The sequence below is a fragment of the Phacochoerus africanus genome, chromosome 8, assembly GCF_016906955.1.
Source record: "Phacochoerus africanus isolate WHEZ1 chromosome 8, ROS_Pafr_v1, whole genome shotgun sequence".
Classification (NCBI taxonomy): Eukaryota; Metazoa; Chordata; class Mammalia; order Artiodactyla; family Suidae; genus Phacochoerus; species Phacochoerus africanus.
This window is the reverse complement of record NC_062551.1, coordinates 64,349,061-64,363,670: the sequence shown is the minus strand read 5'-3', so window position 1 is coordinate 64,363,670 and position 14,610 is coordinate 64,349,061. Positions and strand designations below refer to the sequence as shown.

General features: G+C 65.4%; 2 protein-coding genes across 4 annotated transcripts in view; one reads left to right on the top strand and one right to left on the bottom strand.

Annotated features, from left to right (window-relative positions):
* PRDM16 (PR/SET domain 16) overlaps positions 1–3,781 on the bottom strand; it is a 307,695-nt gene extending 303,914 nt beyond the window's left edge. For all 3 annotated transcript variants that reach the window (XM_047791184.1, XM_047791185.1, XM_047791187.1), the window contains exon 1: positions 3,517–3,781. In XM_047791184.1, the coding sequence (XP_047647140.1) occupies positions 3,517–3,553 (37 nt within the window). In that variant the 5' untranslated portion in view covers positions 3,554–3,781. The remainder of the gene's footprint in view (positions 1–3,516) is intronic.
* A 1,354-nt stretch (positions 3,782–5,135) lies between these two features.
* Positions 5,136–13,289, top strand: LOC125133314 (protein transport protein sec31-like). Its single transcript, XM_047791423.1, has 6 exons — positions 5,136–5,346; positions 5,668–5,820; positions 6,355–6,453; positions 8,843–9,318; positions 11,246–11,382; positions 12,884–13,289. The coding sequence occupies exons 1-6, from the start codon at positions 5,136–5,138 to the stop codon at positions 12,942–12,944; spliced, it is 1,137 nt and encodes a 378-aa protein (XP_047647379.1). The 3' UTR covers positions 12,945–13,289.
* The last annotated feature ends 1,321 nt before the right edge of the window (positions 13,290–14,610 follow it).

Sequence of the window (14,610 nt, the reverse complement as noted above, 5' to 3'; positions counted from 1 at the left end):
GCCCCTCCACTGCAGCCTCCGCGTTTTCGCCCGAAGCGGGGCGAGTCGCCAAACTCCCGCTGGACATTTCCTGGCGCTGCTGCCCTACCAGGCGTCCAGATTGGAGGCTTCTGTCCTGGCGCTGGGAAGAGGGCTGGTGGAAGGGGCAGGCGCCCCCCCAGTAGGAGAAGGGCAGGGCCCAGAAGAGCAGGAGCCTGGCCTGCTTCTGCTGGGGAGAAGGCCCAGAAGGGGAGCAGGAGCACAGCCTGCAGCCAGGCTCCCACACTCGCCCTGTCACACACACCACTTCCCCCGACAGAGTGCTCCCACCCTACCCCGGGGCTAGGTGGCAGTTGGCAGCTGTCTGGAGGAAACTCTCCCTGGGCCTGAAATATGTGGTGTCCAGGAGTCAGGTCCGTCACCTCCACGGGGATCAGGGCTTGCGGGCACTCCCGCAGGGCTCTGGGAAGGACAGGGTTCCCGGGGCACGTCCTCCTCCTTCGGGGACCCCGGCTGGGTGGTGAGGTCAGGAGGGCGCCATGGCTGTGCTGACCTCTACCTGTCCTCCCGGCCCCCGACACAGGCAGAAACACAAAGCTTTTGTGTGGCATTTCATTTTTACATGTAGGGCAGGGGCGGCCCACGCCCCACAAGCCAGCAATGCTCAGCCCCCTGAGGGGACCCTGGCCCCGACCCCGTCCTCCTTCTGCTCAGGCTTCCCAGGCTCAGCTTGAGATGGGGTTTCCCAGCAGCTGATGTGGAGCCCTGGCCCCAGCACCCCGGCGGCCTCTGCTCTTCCAAGCTCAACTCCCAGCCCCCAGTGTGGACCCCAAGGTGCTCCCAGCTATGCCAGCACACAGACTCAGCAGGAGAGACCACCCCCCCGTTGGAGCGAGGTCCTGGGGAAACACAAACGAAATCAGAGCCCCAGAGGCACCGTCTGGGGCAGCCCCCCAAGCTCTGAGTCAGGAGGTCACAGCCCCCCACCTGGCTTTCCACTCTGGGCACATGCTGCATGCACAGCCCAGTCCTGCACCCCGGCCTGGTAACCATGCCCGCTTTCCCTTCCCGCAGCAGCCTTCTGACCCTGCGGGGGGATGTAGCCTGGAGAGGGAGGGACCGTTGGTGGCACTGGGGCTGCTCTGCTGCCTCAGATCCAGGTAACAGAGTCGAGTCCCCATCTGCCTAAAATGTTGTCCAATGACAGGAAACTCCTCAGTGGCTCCTGTGCTCTGTGTTAGGCAGGCCGAAGGTCTCCTGTGCTGGCCTGGGCCACCTTCTTGGGGAGCAGCTGTCCTAGCTGTGGGGCCCAGCGTGGGCTCCAGCTGGGCCTGGGCCTGAAGGACCTGCTCGACACTGGCTTTTTCTCAGTGAGGACTCCCAGGAAAAGGAGCCCTGGGCTCTGCCCTACCCTGGGCTCCAGTTCTCTGGCCTCTGCGCTAGGCTGCAGGTCGCTGCCAGGCACCCGTTCGAGGGCCTGAGCGTGGCCTGCGGGTGACCTTCCCCACCTGATTCGGGTGGGGCACACAGAGCTGAGGGCCAGATGGGCAGCCGCTGGGCATGGGGCGCCCAGACGTTTCGCCAGCCCTGCTGAGCTCACCGAGCTGGCCTCTCGCTTGCAGCGAAGGCCCAGCAAGAATCCGGCCGCTTTCCGCTTTCCCGCTCCAGCTTTGGGCCCTGCCTCAGCGAGACCCTGACCGATGCTCGGTGCACAAACAGACCCGAACACGCACACCCGCACGCAGACAGCACAGCGTGCCCGCCGGCAGGCAGGTAGCGGCGCTCCCAGCCCGCCGCTCCAGCCACCAAACGCGGGGCCTCGTTCGCACCAAGAGGGGCCAGAGGTCACAGGAGCCAGGGGAGGCCTAGGCCAAGAGCACGGGGCAGAGGAGCCTGGCTGCAAACGGGAGCTTCCACGAGGGGCCCTGAACGGCCCCGGACGGCGTGCGGGGCGGCCCTGCGGGCGCCGGGAGCTGCTTTTCCCCGGCGGGCCCGCCGCGCGGCCTACGACTGCGGGGGCTGCTGTCGGGCCGAGTCGGCTGCGCACCGAGCCCACACGGGAGACCTTCTGCGGAAAACTGCCGCGAGTTTCGCGCCCATCGGGCTCCCGCTCGGGGGCTCAGCCCCGGGCGCTGCGAGGCCGGGCCGGGCCGGGCCCGGGAGGCGCGGACGGATCCGCCGGGGGGCCCGCGGGGCTTCCCAAGGGGAGCTGCCGGGCGCCCCTCGTACGGGTGCGCGGCGGCCGCGGAGGAGGGGGCGGCGGGAGCCGGAGGCGCCGACCACGCTCCGGGGCGGCGCTCGCCGCTTCGCTGCAGCCGGGCCGCGGCCGGGCTTCGGGAGCCGCGCTCGCCGGGCCGCGGCGCCGCCGCCGCCGCCGCCCCCACCTGCCCGCCTCTCGCGCCGCAGCCCTGGGCCCGCGGGCCTCGCAGCGGCTGGCGCCGGTGGCCGGGACGCGGAGGGCGCGCGGGCAGCCCCAGGCGCTGCGGCGGCGGCGGCGGGCGGCGGGCGGTGGTGCGGGCGGCCCGCGCGCCCGGCCGGCGGCGAGGACCCGGCCGGCGGCGGGCTGGGTGCGCGGAGCCCGGGGCTCGGCCCGAGACGGAGCGAAAGAGAAAGTAAGAGCGGGGACCGGGCAGTCTCGCCGGGGCAGCCGCGTCCCCGTCAGGCCTCGGGGCTGTGCCAGGCGAGCGGCGGCGGGAGGGTCCGAGCGGGGCCGGGGCGGCGGCGGCGGCGGCGGGGAGGAAGGCGGCCCGGTAGGGACCCTTCTGCCGAGGCACCGGCGCCGGGCTGCCGCGCGGGCTCCCCGAGTCGCGGGGGAGCGCCTGCCGCCCGCCGCACGGGCCACCAGTGGGGAAGGAACTTCGCGAGCACAGTTCCGAGCCCAGGAAAGCGTCTCCATTTTGCTCCGCCAGTGGCGGTGGCTGTCCTGCCATCGGCAGCCCTGCCCTCGCGCCCGCGGGGCCGGGTGGGCGCCGGCCCGCGCCCCCTCCTCCGCCCCCTCCCTGGCTCGGGGTCTCCCTCCTCTGCGCCCGGCTGGCGGACGCCAAAGGCGGTGCTCTAGCGCCCACTATTTCAAAAGCCCGGAATATGATTTGACCAGGACTGAGAGCCACTCGGGGAGAGAGGGAGAGAGCGAGCGAGGAGGAAAAAGTTGCTCTCCCCTCGCGTCAACTTTTCGCTAACTTTCGCTTTTCGCTCCCTCCACCCCCGGCCCTCCCCCTCCGCCCCCCTCCCCGGCCCCCACCGCGCGCCTCGGGTTCCCGGGCCCGAGCGCCTGACACGGGGGGGGGGAGGGGGTTCGGCGAGGAGGGGGCCGGCGCCTTCGGGGAGCGCGCCGCCCGGGCGCCCCGAGCCTCCGCGCCGGGCCCGGCCGCCCCGGAGCGCGGGAGGCGGAGCAGCCCCCGGGCCGCCGCGCGGCCGATCCGGGGGCCGAGAGCCGGAGGCGCGCCGGCCGCGCCCCGACGCGCACCCCTGGCCCGGGCGCCTCGGCCCCGCGGCCCGGGCCCGGCGGCGCGGCGCGGCCGAGCGCGGGAGACTTACTTTTGGCTAGCTTCCTCGCCCTCGCCTTGGATCGCATGGTGTCGGCTCGCGGAATCTCTCTCCTCCTCCTTGAGTCCAGAAGCAGCTACACACTATCTTCATCTCCCCAGCATTGTCAGTTTGGACACCTTCGCACATGCGCACAGAGCACTCAATCTGACACCCCTCGCCGGGGCCAAAAAAACTTTGCAATGTATTCATCATCCTCATCGTCGCGCCGCCGCCGCCGCCGCCGCCGCCCCGGCGCGGGATTGGGGGGCTCTCCGCGGCCTTCTCGGTCCTCGCCTCACTTATCTCCCCCCCCCCGCCCCCTCCCCCCCCCTTTTCGGCGCAGCTCGGAACTGGCCCTTTAAGAAAACATTCCGTGCTCGGCGCTCCCGCCCGGGGCCCGCACCCCGGACACTTTAAAAGGACCCAGGTGGCCCCGGAGGCGAGGTGACTATGCCCCCCTTCCCCTGCGTCGCGTCGCGCTGCTGCTCCCGCCCCAGCTGGGGCCGAAGATGGAGCGGCGGCTGCGTTTGTCCTCGAGACTTGCTTGGATTTGGGGGCAAACGCGCCGACAGTTCCGACGCGGGTCTGGCTGGGTTTGCTTCGTTTTAGGGCATTTCAGTGCTCATTAAAAAGCTGTGCGTTCACCGTCGCTCCAGCCTGCTTTCCTCCCGTCTCTCCCCTCCGCCCCCGCCCCTGGCCCGCGATCGCCCGAACCCGGCTCCTCCGAAGCCCCCTCTGGGCCCCGCGCCCCCCGCGGGCCTCCCTGGCCCCCGCCCCCTCCCCTTCGCCCCCACCCAACCGCTCTCGCTTCGGGCTCCGCGGCTCAAAAACAACAGTGGCAGCGCCGCCAGCTCTGCGCTCCTCCACTGCCCCGGCCGGCGGGCGAGACTCGGACCCGCCGCCCTCGGTCCCTCGCGGAGCCGCAGGGAGCAGCGCACCGGGCCCCGGGGAGGCGGCGCCGGGGTAGCCGTTCGATCGCCGGCCGACCGGTCCCTCGCCGCCCTCTGGGCCGGCCGGCGCCCTCCTGCTTCCGCGGCCCCAGGTGAGTACCCCGTGGCGCGCGAGCCTCCGAGCTGGGCCACCTGGAGCGACACGAGCCTCTTGGGGAAACTTCCCCCCTCGCCTCTCGAGGCCCAGGTGCGTCCCGGGGCGGGAGAGCCTGAAGAGCAGGTGGAGCAGCGCCGGTGGGAGGCTGCTGGGTGTTTCTTCTGCTCCGAAGCCCTCACGTTCGGAGGTGCGGCCGCGGAGGGGCGGGCTGGGCGCAGGCAGGGCGTCCGGGCCCAGGGGCCTGGCGGGGACTGTGAGAATCGCTGCTTCTGTGAGTATGTCTGGGATTCGAGAAGGACTTGGAAGCAAACGGAGGCGCTGACCCCCTCGCCCTTTCAAGTACCAGGGTGCTGCCAGGCTGCGGGACCTGGCGCCGCCGCGGGTTCAGCCCGAGTCGGGGAGAGGTCGTACGTGCCGCGCGGGGTCTCCGCCGCCCCGGGTGGGCTCCGGGCCGCGCCCCTCCCCTTTGTTATGCTGGGAGACCAGCAGCGCTCCGCGGGGACCCACGTCCGGAGCCCCGCGCCCTTGCCGCAAAAGAGGTGAGCTGGCGGTGGCCGAGGAGCTGACCCCGAGGCCCCCCGATGGCGAGCGGCGCGTGGCCGACGCTGCCGCGGAGGAAAAGCCCGACGGAGCTGGGCTCGCTGAAGCCAGCGGCGGCCGTGAGCCGGGCCTTCCGCCCTCGCCTCTCCGAAGTCAGCAGCCGCTTCCCGGCCGGGATTAGAACCCGGATGTTACCCCCATTGCTCGAGGGGTGTCCAGTCTTGCACCCGCTCGCCGCCCCCGGCGGAGAAGGCGCGCCCTGCCCGCCCTGGTTCCCACGGCCCGCGGCCTCTGCTGTTTCCTGCCCTGTGTGAGTGTTGCCCGCCGTGTCTGCACCGATTTCCCTGGGGGCTCCGTCCTGCGACCCGCGGCCCTTCGAGGGCCGGTCGCCCGCCCCCTCCCCCTCGCCCAGTCCCCCATCCTGAAGCTGTTTCCTCAGGGACTGCCGCTGGCCTCGGAGGGTCCCTGGGCCTTACTGCCAGGCTCTCAGGTGGCTTGGAGAGGCGTCCCCGCGGGGGTACTAGGACATGGCTGCAGGTCCTGATGGGCTGAGCAGCCCCTCATGCCGGGTAGGGGAGGGCGGGCGCTGCGAGTGGGGGGCGGCTGGAGAGGAGCAGTGGGAGCTGGAGCCCCTGGCGCTGGACCTGTCACCTAAAGCAGCCAAGGCAGGCTCCAGCAGGGACCAGATCCAGGCTGCGGTGCTGGCCAGAGAAACACCAACACAAGGTCGCGCTCAGGCCTCGGAACCCCTCGAACCCCTTGCCAGGATCCTCCCAGTCCAGCCGGGTCAGGGCGGAAGCCTGGGGGTTACCATGACCCCCACCAAGCAGCCCCAGCTGCAGGTACAGCCCCTTCCCAACCCCCACTCCAGCCTGGAGGCTGCCAGGGACCCAAGGTGAGAAAGGCCCAGCCTCGGGGGTGGGGGGGTGGGGGCTACCCCAGCTCCCTCAGGCCCTCAGGCCCCCACCACGCTCCCTCTCTCAGCTCCAGAGGTGATTAACATCACGGAACCCTGGCCCCTGCTGGGCCAGGACACCCTACACACTCTGGGACTGCACGCTTGCCAGGGCCTGGGAAAGGAGGGCAGGTGCCTTGGGGGAGAGGGCCTGGCCATACTGTCTCCTCTCTGCCATTCCCCGGGGCCCTGGGGGGTGGGAGGCCTACAGCTCAGGGCCTGCCAGGGAGGGGTAGACTAGAGATCAAAGATTACCAGGGAGACAGCTGAGGGGCCCACACACCCAGGACCCTCTCTCGGAACAGCCCCAGCAGCTGGCGAAGGGGGAAGGGGGAAAGCTGTCCCCAAGGCCATGGCCCTGGCCAAGGCTGGGTCCTGGCCTGGCCAGGCCCTGCCCCCGCGTGGTGAGACTTAGACCTGACGAAGAGCGGTCCGGCCTCAGGAAGTCCTGAGGAGCAAAAGCACACAGGGGGACCACAGACCAGGTCCTCCTGGGCGCCCAGCCCTGATCCCGCCCCGCCCCCAGTATCTGGAGATTTGGGGAAACAGGCTGGGCGCAGGGAGAATCAGCGACTGTTTTCGTTTCAATGGTCCCGAAAGGTTTAAAGGCATTTTTCAAGCTGAGCAAAGCTTTGGGGATTCGTGTGGCCAGTAGAGGCCGAGCTGGGGAACCCTGCACTGCTAGGGGGTCAGGTTGCCCCGTCCCTGTTGCCCTCCTCGGGGCTCCTGGCTCTGTCAGGTCGGCCGAGGCTGCGGAGGCGTGGGCTGACTGCACAGAGGTGCTCTACATGCTGTGGGGTTTGGGGACAGACTTGCCGCTGGGGTTTGGGAGACAGACAGATGGGAAAGGGGCCTTTCACCACCACTTCAGCTCGGAGCTCAGCCCACTCCCAGCCTTTCCTGCAAGCAGGGAGCTGCAGCAGGAGACCCAAGATCAGATGAACTCCTTTGGGAAAGGGCTGGGCTCAGGAGAGAGAGAGAGTGAGGTTGGTCCTTCGGGGGCGGGGGGAGCTGTGATAAGCCTCCCTGAGGGCATCGGGTTGGTCCCCAGCCCAGAGGCTCCCGAGGAACCACACAGAGACATCGTGCACTCCCCATGTCCACACTGCAGGGCTAGAGGGTCCCTTTGCTCGCCAGGAAGGGGTGCAGGGTCAGAGCCCTCCAGCTGCCCCGCCCAGGCCCTCGGATCCAGGGAGCCCCTCTGTGAACTTCCAGGCGGGGAGGTGGGAGCAGGCAGCCGATGGGCCAGACGCACTGACCCACTGGGCGGCTTCCCGCTGCCCCTCTCCCCCGCTGCGCCCCCTTGGCCACCGGCTTCGGGCACTCAGTCTCCCACTCTGCAGGATTCCTGGTCGAATTTTGTTCACCCTCCAGTTCCTGCTCAGAAAGGAGTAGTTAAGAGAATAAAAGCTCCCTTAGTTTACCCCAGGGCTCCTCTCTGAGGCCCGGAGAGGCCCGGAGCAGGTCCAGACCACCAGTCCTTGTCCCACCCCCAACTTGGGGCCTGAGTCAGGTGGGGACAAGGGTCTCCCTCTGCGGGCAGATTCTGCCCTGAACTAGGTGGATGTGGCTCCCAGCAGAGCAACAGAAGGAGACCCCGAGGGATGCTTGGGGACAAGCCGGCTTGGTTCCTACCGCACAGAGAGGGACAGGGAGATGGTCCCAGCGCCCAGCCTTGGAGCCAGCGGGGACGAGGGACGGCGGAGGTCTCCAGCCTGGGGTGAACAGCAGGGTTCGGTCTCGCAAGGGGTGGGGGCGCAGACAACCCGCAGAGCCCTCTCCTCCCCATCCTGGCCTCTGCTCTGGCCCACAGCCGCTGCTGCCCCCCACACCATGCCGCAGCTCTGGACCCGGTCACAGGAGCCTCGCTGGACTCTGGGGTTAATATTTCAGGCCCCCTTTTGCCCCTCATCCTACCCCAGGCCCAGCGACACTCACGGTGACCCAGATACCTTTGGAGGACAAAAGGACGCAGGCCCTCATTTCTGGCCCAGCGAGTTCAGAGGCCACGTGGCAAGGCTGCTCCCTACGCAGATCAGAGTGAAGGCCTTCCCACACCCACACCCCTGCCTGGGTTCTCGAGTGGCTTCAAGAGAGGCTTGGGGACGCTCCCGACCACGACTCCCCAGGAATGCGAACCGTGTAGCCAATGTCGCACAAACCCCAGATGTAGGAAAGCCTCCTTCCTTCTGGGCGGGAGGAAGCACTCTCCTGAGCGGGCAGCCTCCTGGGAGGGCCGGTGACTTCTCTGCCCGAATCTGCATCCTGGCTGGGCCGCGCCCGTCTCCCAGGAGCACAGGTACCTGTGAGTCCGCACTTGGGGGCCGCGCGTGCTTGGGGTGGGGGTGGGGGTGTAATCGTGAGTGTTGTTTTCTTTTTTTAATTTAAGAGATTGAGGTGGGGGGCTTGAACTCCCTCCTTTGAGCCAGGTGAGAGTTGGCCCCCATATCCCAGCGGAACCAGCACCCCGGGAAGCGCAGGAAAGTCCAGCAAGCCCTTCCCAGGCCTCGGGAACAGTGGCCCGGGCTCAGCGGCTGAGTCGCGGTTACAGCAGCCACGCGCGGGATCCAGCCGCGGAGAGAAGCAAACGGAATCGGTTTCCCACGCTGTCCCTCTCCCTCCCCGAACCTTTTAAAACCCGCTCACGAAGTCCGGCGCCCAGTTTGCGCCCCTCTTGAGCCTGGCGTTCACGCGGTGCCCCAGTCGCCAGGGCCGCCCGGGGAGGGGACCCTCAGCCGCCCGCACTCCCTGCCACCCGCCCGCGCACTCGGGGAGCAACTTCGTTCCCCTGAGCATCCTGGCCCCGCGGCCTGGGCAGGGCTCCGCGCGGCAGAGGTGGCATCGTGGTCGCTCCGGAACGCCGCCCGCGTGGACGCGACCGTCTCCGCCCGCTCCCGGTTCCGGCTCCCGGCCGGCGGGTCCCCGACAACAACGAACACGGCGAGCCGCCTCGCCTCCCCGGCTTCCGAGTCCCAGGGATCTCTGGGTGGGAGCTCGCCCTCCCGGTCCCCAGGGGCGCCAGAGCGGAGCACACCGCCAGGCCGCCCGGGAACCGAGCGGACTCCCCACACCAGCTCGCCTTCGGATCCACACCTCCTCTGCCGCGTCCTTGGGACTTGGTTCCGGTCCCCACCCCGCCGACCCCCTTAGTTCGGAAACCAAATTTCGTTTTTGGTCCCGCCGGCTCCTCCGCAGGGGTCGCCGTGGAGAAGCTACCACGGAGGGTTTCCGCTCCAAGCCTCAACTTGCCCATCTGTGAACAGGGCCAGGTACTGCTGAGCCCCGCTCAGGGTTGATGGGGGCTTGGCTGGGAGAGGGGACGATGGGGAATGCCCGACAGAGCCAGCGCTGCCCACCTTTCGGGCCCCATCGTGCAGGCGGGGCTCAGAGGTGGTGCCCAGACCAGAAGGGGCCCAAAGCTGCTCCTGAGCCATCACCACCCTCCCTGCCCTTCCCCCACCCAACCCTGGAGGGAGCGTGGGGAAGGAGGTGCGAGGGTCCAGATTGGCGCCCAGGGCCTCTCCGCCCCAGGACGGGCTTTTGCTGGCCTCGGGCTCTTGTCTCAGGTTCCACTGGGGCACTGAGGAGGGAGGTTTAACGCAACACGCCCCAGCTCTCGGGGTGGCACCACCGGCACCCCACATCTCTCAGAGGGTGGGTGCCTGAGCTGGGAGGGGGGACAGGCAGGCCACAGAAGCCCGGGTTCCAGCTGGGCCCCAGGAAGGGAATGGGCCCCGCCCTTCTCCTCCCCAAGCTTCCAGCCGGGGTGGGGGGCATGCCTGGGCGGGGCCCTGGGGAGGGGCCCTGGGGCTTGACCCTGAGCTTAGAGACCACCTGAAACTGCCCCCCTGGGTGGTGAGGAGGGGATGGGGGAGCCAGGGGAGGGGCACGGCCTATTCACACCATCCAGGCTGCCCTCTGCTTCTGGGCCCGACCAACGGGAGGAGAATCATTGCGCGGGGGGGGGGGGGGGGGGGGGGGGGGGGGGGGGGGTGGAGTGCCAAGTGGACACACCCTCCCCAGGTCCCTTTACTTGCTCCTGAACCAGTAATGGAGGTGGCTTTCTGAACCAGCAAGAAAGGGCAGAGACCAGACCGCCCCAGGCAGGGAAGAAATTACCTCTTGTGTTGAGTGACCCGAAGCTGATGGAATCAGTCAGGGGTTCCTGTCCCCTGGGGCAAGGCCACCTGCTCCTGTTCCCAGCGCCCAGCCCACAACTCTGGGGCTATCAGAGGGAGCAGGGCATAGGCAGTTCTGGGCTCTGCTGCCAGGGCTTTGCCACCTCCGGACGGCGGGGCTCCCTCCCCCATCCCCCACCCTCCCTCTCTCATCAGGCAAGGTTCCCAGGTGACAGGCCAGTGATGAGAGTGGCAGGGACTCACCTACACAGGGCCCTGCAGCTCAGGCAGGTCAAGGGACCTCACTGAGGACCGACCGTGTGCAGGGACGGCGGGCAAGGGCAATGCTGGCAGTTCTGTCCTGGGCAGCCCTTCTGATGATGAATTACAGTGAGGGGGCGTGTCGGGTGGGGGGCGGCAGAGGGCTTGAAGGGCACTGTGCCCACTCGCACAGCATCCCTCCCCTGCTCCCCACCCCAGGCAGGCAGATGGTTTGGGGGTTGGGGGGAGGGGACAGGAGGAATTGAGCCTAGTCAGAGCCCACTGCTTCCCCATTCACCTGGGGCCCTCCGTCAGCCTCCCACCCCAGCTTCCTAGGCACCCCCATTTCCTTTTATATAATCCAGAGGTAGACTAGCAGCTTTGGTGGGGACAGCTGCCTGCAGATGCAGGGCCTGGCACCTCCTAGGAGCTCTGTGGGTTGTTAAAGTGGGGACGAACCCCCACACACACCGAGGCAGGGGGTCCCAGGACCTCTGACCCCTCCTCTCTTGGAAGCAAGGCCCCTTGCCTGGAGGGCAGCCCCCTGCTTCCCTGTAGGACACAGAGGCAAGTCGGGCCAGGAAGGAGGACGGGGCTCCTGGGAGCTGTGTGTCCCGTTCCTCTGCAGATCCCAACCTCCCAGAGTCGGGCCCCACCCTCCTGACCTGGTCAGACTGGAGGCTGTCCAAGGGCCGGCTGGTCTCCTGGCATCTGCCAGCAGGACTTCTCACGGGGCCAGCGTCTGCCCACTGAGAGGCCAGGGCCCTTAGATCTTGCTGTAGACCTAACATCATTCGTTCCTTCCACACGGGAGCAGCAGAGCGTGAAGACCTGCGGCTTCCAGGGCATCTCATGGCCCCGCCCCACCCACCTCCGCACCAAGGGCCCCATGCTCTGCCCAAGGCTGGGAGTGTGTTTGGTGCTCAGGGAAGGAATAATGAATGAAGAGGCTGAGTAAGTAGAAAGTGACCTGGGTCGGGGTGGGGGGGGGGAGGCGGGGAGTTGCCATTGTGGCGCAGAGAAAACGAATCCGACTAGGAACCATGAGGTTGCGGGTTTGATCCCTGTCCTTGCTCAGCAGGTTAAGGATCGGGCGTTGCCATGAGCTGTGGTGTGGGTCACAGACGCGGCTCAGATTTGTGTTGCTGAGGCTGTGGTGCAGGCCGGCAGCTGTAGCTCTGATTGGATCCCTAGCCTGGGAACCTCCATATGCTGCGGGTGCGGCCCTAAAAAAACAAAAAGCAAAAAAAAAAAAAAGAGAGAAAGAGACTGTCAGGGGAAGACTGAGGGGGCGGCGGCCACCTTCCAGGCCTGGCCCTGAGCGCCGTGTCCTTCATTTGTCCTGACTCACAAAGGGCGGCCCTCCGTTCAGCAGGCAGCACCTAAGTGGCAGGGATGCAGCAGCCAGCAAGCCACCCAGGTCCCCTGCTGTGTGGCACAGGATTTGGAAAAGGAAAGCTGATTTGCTCTGGTGGTGGGGCTCAGCAGGACGATGGGGGCAGGGCCGGTGGCAGAAAGAGCGCCCCCTGGAGAGATGGGCCTCTCCGTGGGGTTCCCTGCCTATGATGGAGCCTGGCACCCTCCTGTGCCAGGCGGGGTGCTGGCTGTCACCCAGCTCACCCCCACCTCTGGGCCGCATCCCAGTGCACCTGGGACCTTCCCGGTTCCGTGTGGTTCGATACCAGGGGTGTGAGCTCCGCAGGGGGCTCCGGCCTTTGGGTCCCCACATGCTCCTGCCAACCACCAAGGCGTTTATTTCCTGTGTCCCGAAAGACAGCCTCAGAGTCCAGCTGTCGCTGGGGTCAGGGCCCTCTCAGGCCGTGACCATCCCAGCACTGTCCCCAGGGAGGCTGTGCCTTTGGGGCACCGTCTGGGGCCAACGTGTCAAGCAAGCCAGGCTCAGAATCCGGGCTTCTGGGAAGAAATTTCCAATCATGAAATGTGTCATTTGAACAAATATACGTGTCAGTAACATGTGCACTGAGCCTGGACCACATGGGATATACAGTTGTTCTAATAAACACGACTGAGCCCGTTTTCACATTAGAGAAATAGCAGTTTCGAGCAGAAATGCGGCACTTTAAAAAGAGGTTAATTAATAAACAGCAGGTAATTGTTCGTGGCACGTTGTGGCAGAGGGTAATTTTCATTTTAGAAGAGAGAGGGGCCAAGCTCCCCCCCTTCGGATTTTTTGTGTAATAATCACCTTGGCTTCACCTCCGCCTTTAATTTTTACAGCTGGGGCTGTTTATCATCGATCTAACTTTCACCAAAAAGGAAAAACTATCACTTAAACAAAGCCATTGAAAACTCAGCATCATATGTGGATTTCTTAACATAAATAAATCATACAAACCAAGATTTATGTACTTCACATGATGTCATTTGCTGAAGGCTGCCTTCCCAATCAAATCAGTGGTTCGTGACTTTCCTTTTGTGTGTGTGCTTTTGGCAGAGTAAGAAAAGCCGACCTGGCATCCTCGTTGCTCGTTTTCTCTGCCCAGCCCAGGACTTGAGAAAGGTCTCTCCCCACGTCGTGACGGTGACCACAGGTTCAGCTCCACAGACTGCATTTCAAGCCTTTGCTTTCGAGACGCAGGTTCTGACTTGACTCTTAAAGCTTCCTGAAGAATTTGTTCAAAGCAGCAGAAGTTGAAGGCCTCTGCGACCTACACCACAGCTCATGGCAACACCGGATCCTTAACCCACTGAGCGAGGCCAGGGATCAAACCTGCAACCTCATAGTTCCTAGTCGGATTCGTTTCTGCTGCACCACGACGGGAACGCCTAAAGCCCACTTTAAAACAGGGAAAGTCATGCTACGTGAACTGTATCTCAATAAATCCATTATTTAAAAATCACTACTGAATATGTACTTTAAAAATCTTTATCTTCATGTTAAAGCTTTTTCTTTTCTTTTCTTTTAATTTTTATGGACCTACCTGTGGCATATGGAAGTTCCTGGGCTAGGGGTCAAATTAGAGCTGCTGCTGCCGGCCTACGCTACAGCCACCAGTTTACACCACAGCCACAGCAACACCAGATCCGAGCCACATCTGTGATCTACGCTGCAGCTTGCAGCAACGCCAGATCCTTAACCCTCTGAGGGAGGCCAGGGGTTGAACCCAAATCCTCATGGACACTATGTTGGGTTCTTAACCTGCTGAGTCACAGTGGGAACTCTGTAAAGCGTTTTCGGTTGTGAAATGAACATACAGATGGGTGAGTGTATAAGCCACATGTGCACACCTGGGAGGGAAAAACGTGAGCTCTGGCCCCAGCTCCTGTGTGAAGCCTGCGCACGCGACCACTTTCTTCAGAGCCCTCTGTGTGGCCCCTCCCCTAGCTGCACCCCCTTCCAACCAGCCCGGAAAACCACCCCCCAGGTTTTGGTGTGAACCATCTCCCGGACACCTACTAGCCCTAGAAATGTGAGTCTCTCTGTGGACGCTTTCCTCAAACTGAAATGAGCACAGAGCATTAAAATCACCAGCGGCGGCTCTGGGAAATGTGGCCAATCCAAACTCTGGCCTGTTACGCAGCCCCCGAAAGGAATGAAGGCCCCACACCTGCCACGGCCTCGAAAACATGGCACCCAGGGAGAGAAGCCAGAAGGCCACATGCCGTCTGCTGCTGTTGAGAGAAAGTGACCAGAATAGGCAGATCCAGAGGGACAGAGCACAGACGGGTGGCTGTCCAGCTGTGGAAAAGCCGTGACATCTCGGCAGGCGAAGAGAGGAGAGCCAGCCCGCAGACCGGCTCTGGGCCTGGGTGCTCGTGGGAGACTCTCAGCTGGAAGTCCTGGATGCCCTTGAGATTCACCTTGAGAAGGGTGATCCTGGGAACCCTGGGTGACTCCATCCTTAGGGACCGATCCACTCCCAGGGATGGAGGCAAGGGTCTGGCTGCCAGTCTTCTGGGGACCACGTTGGGGTCAAGACAGGGATCTCGGCCACCGGCACGGGGTCAAGGCTGCCTGCGTTCCAGGGGGCAGAGCTCTGGGGGAGGGGCAGCTGGTGGCGGGCGGGGGGGGGGGCGGTGGGGGGACCTAGGACTCAAACTTCCCGACTGACCTGTTTCACAGCAGCCTCTTCCTCACCGTCACTCGTGCGCCCCTGTCCAGGGCTGCTTCTGTGGCTGATCCTGAGATGGGAGGGGGTCTCTCTGTGCCCAATCTGGAAA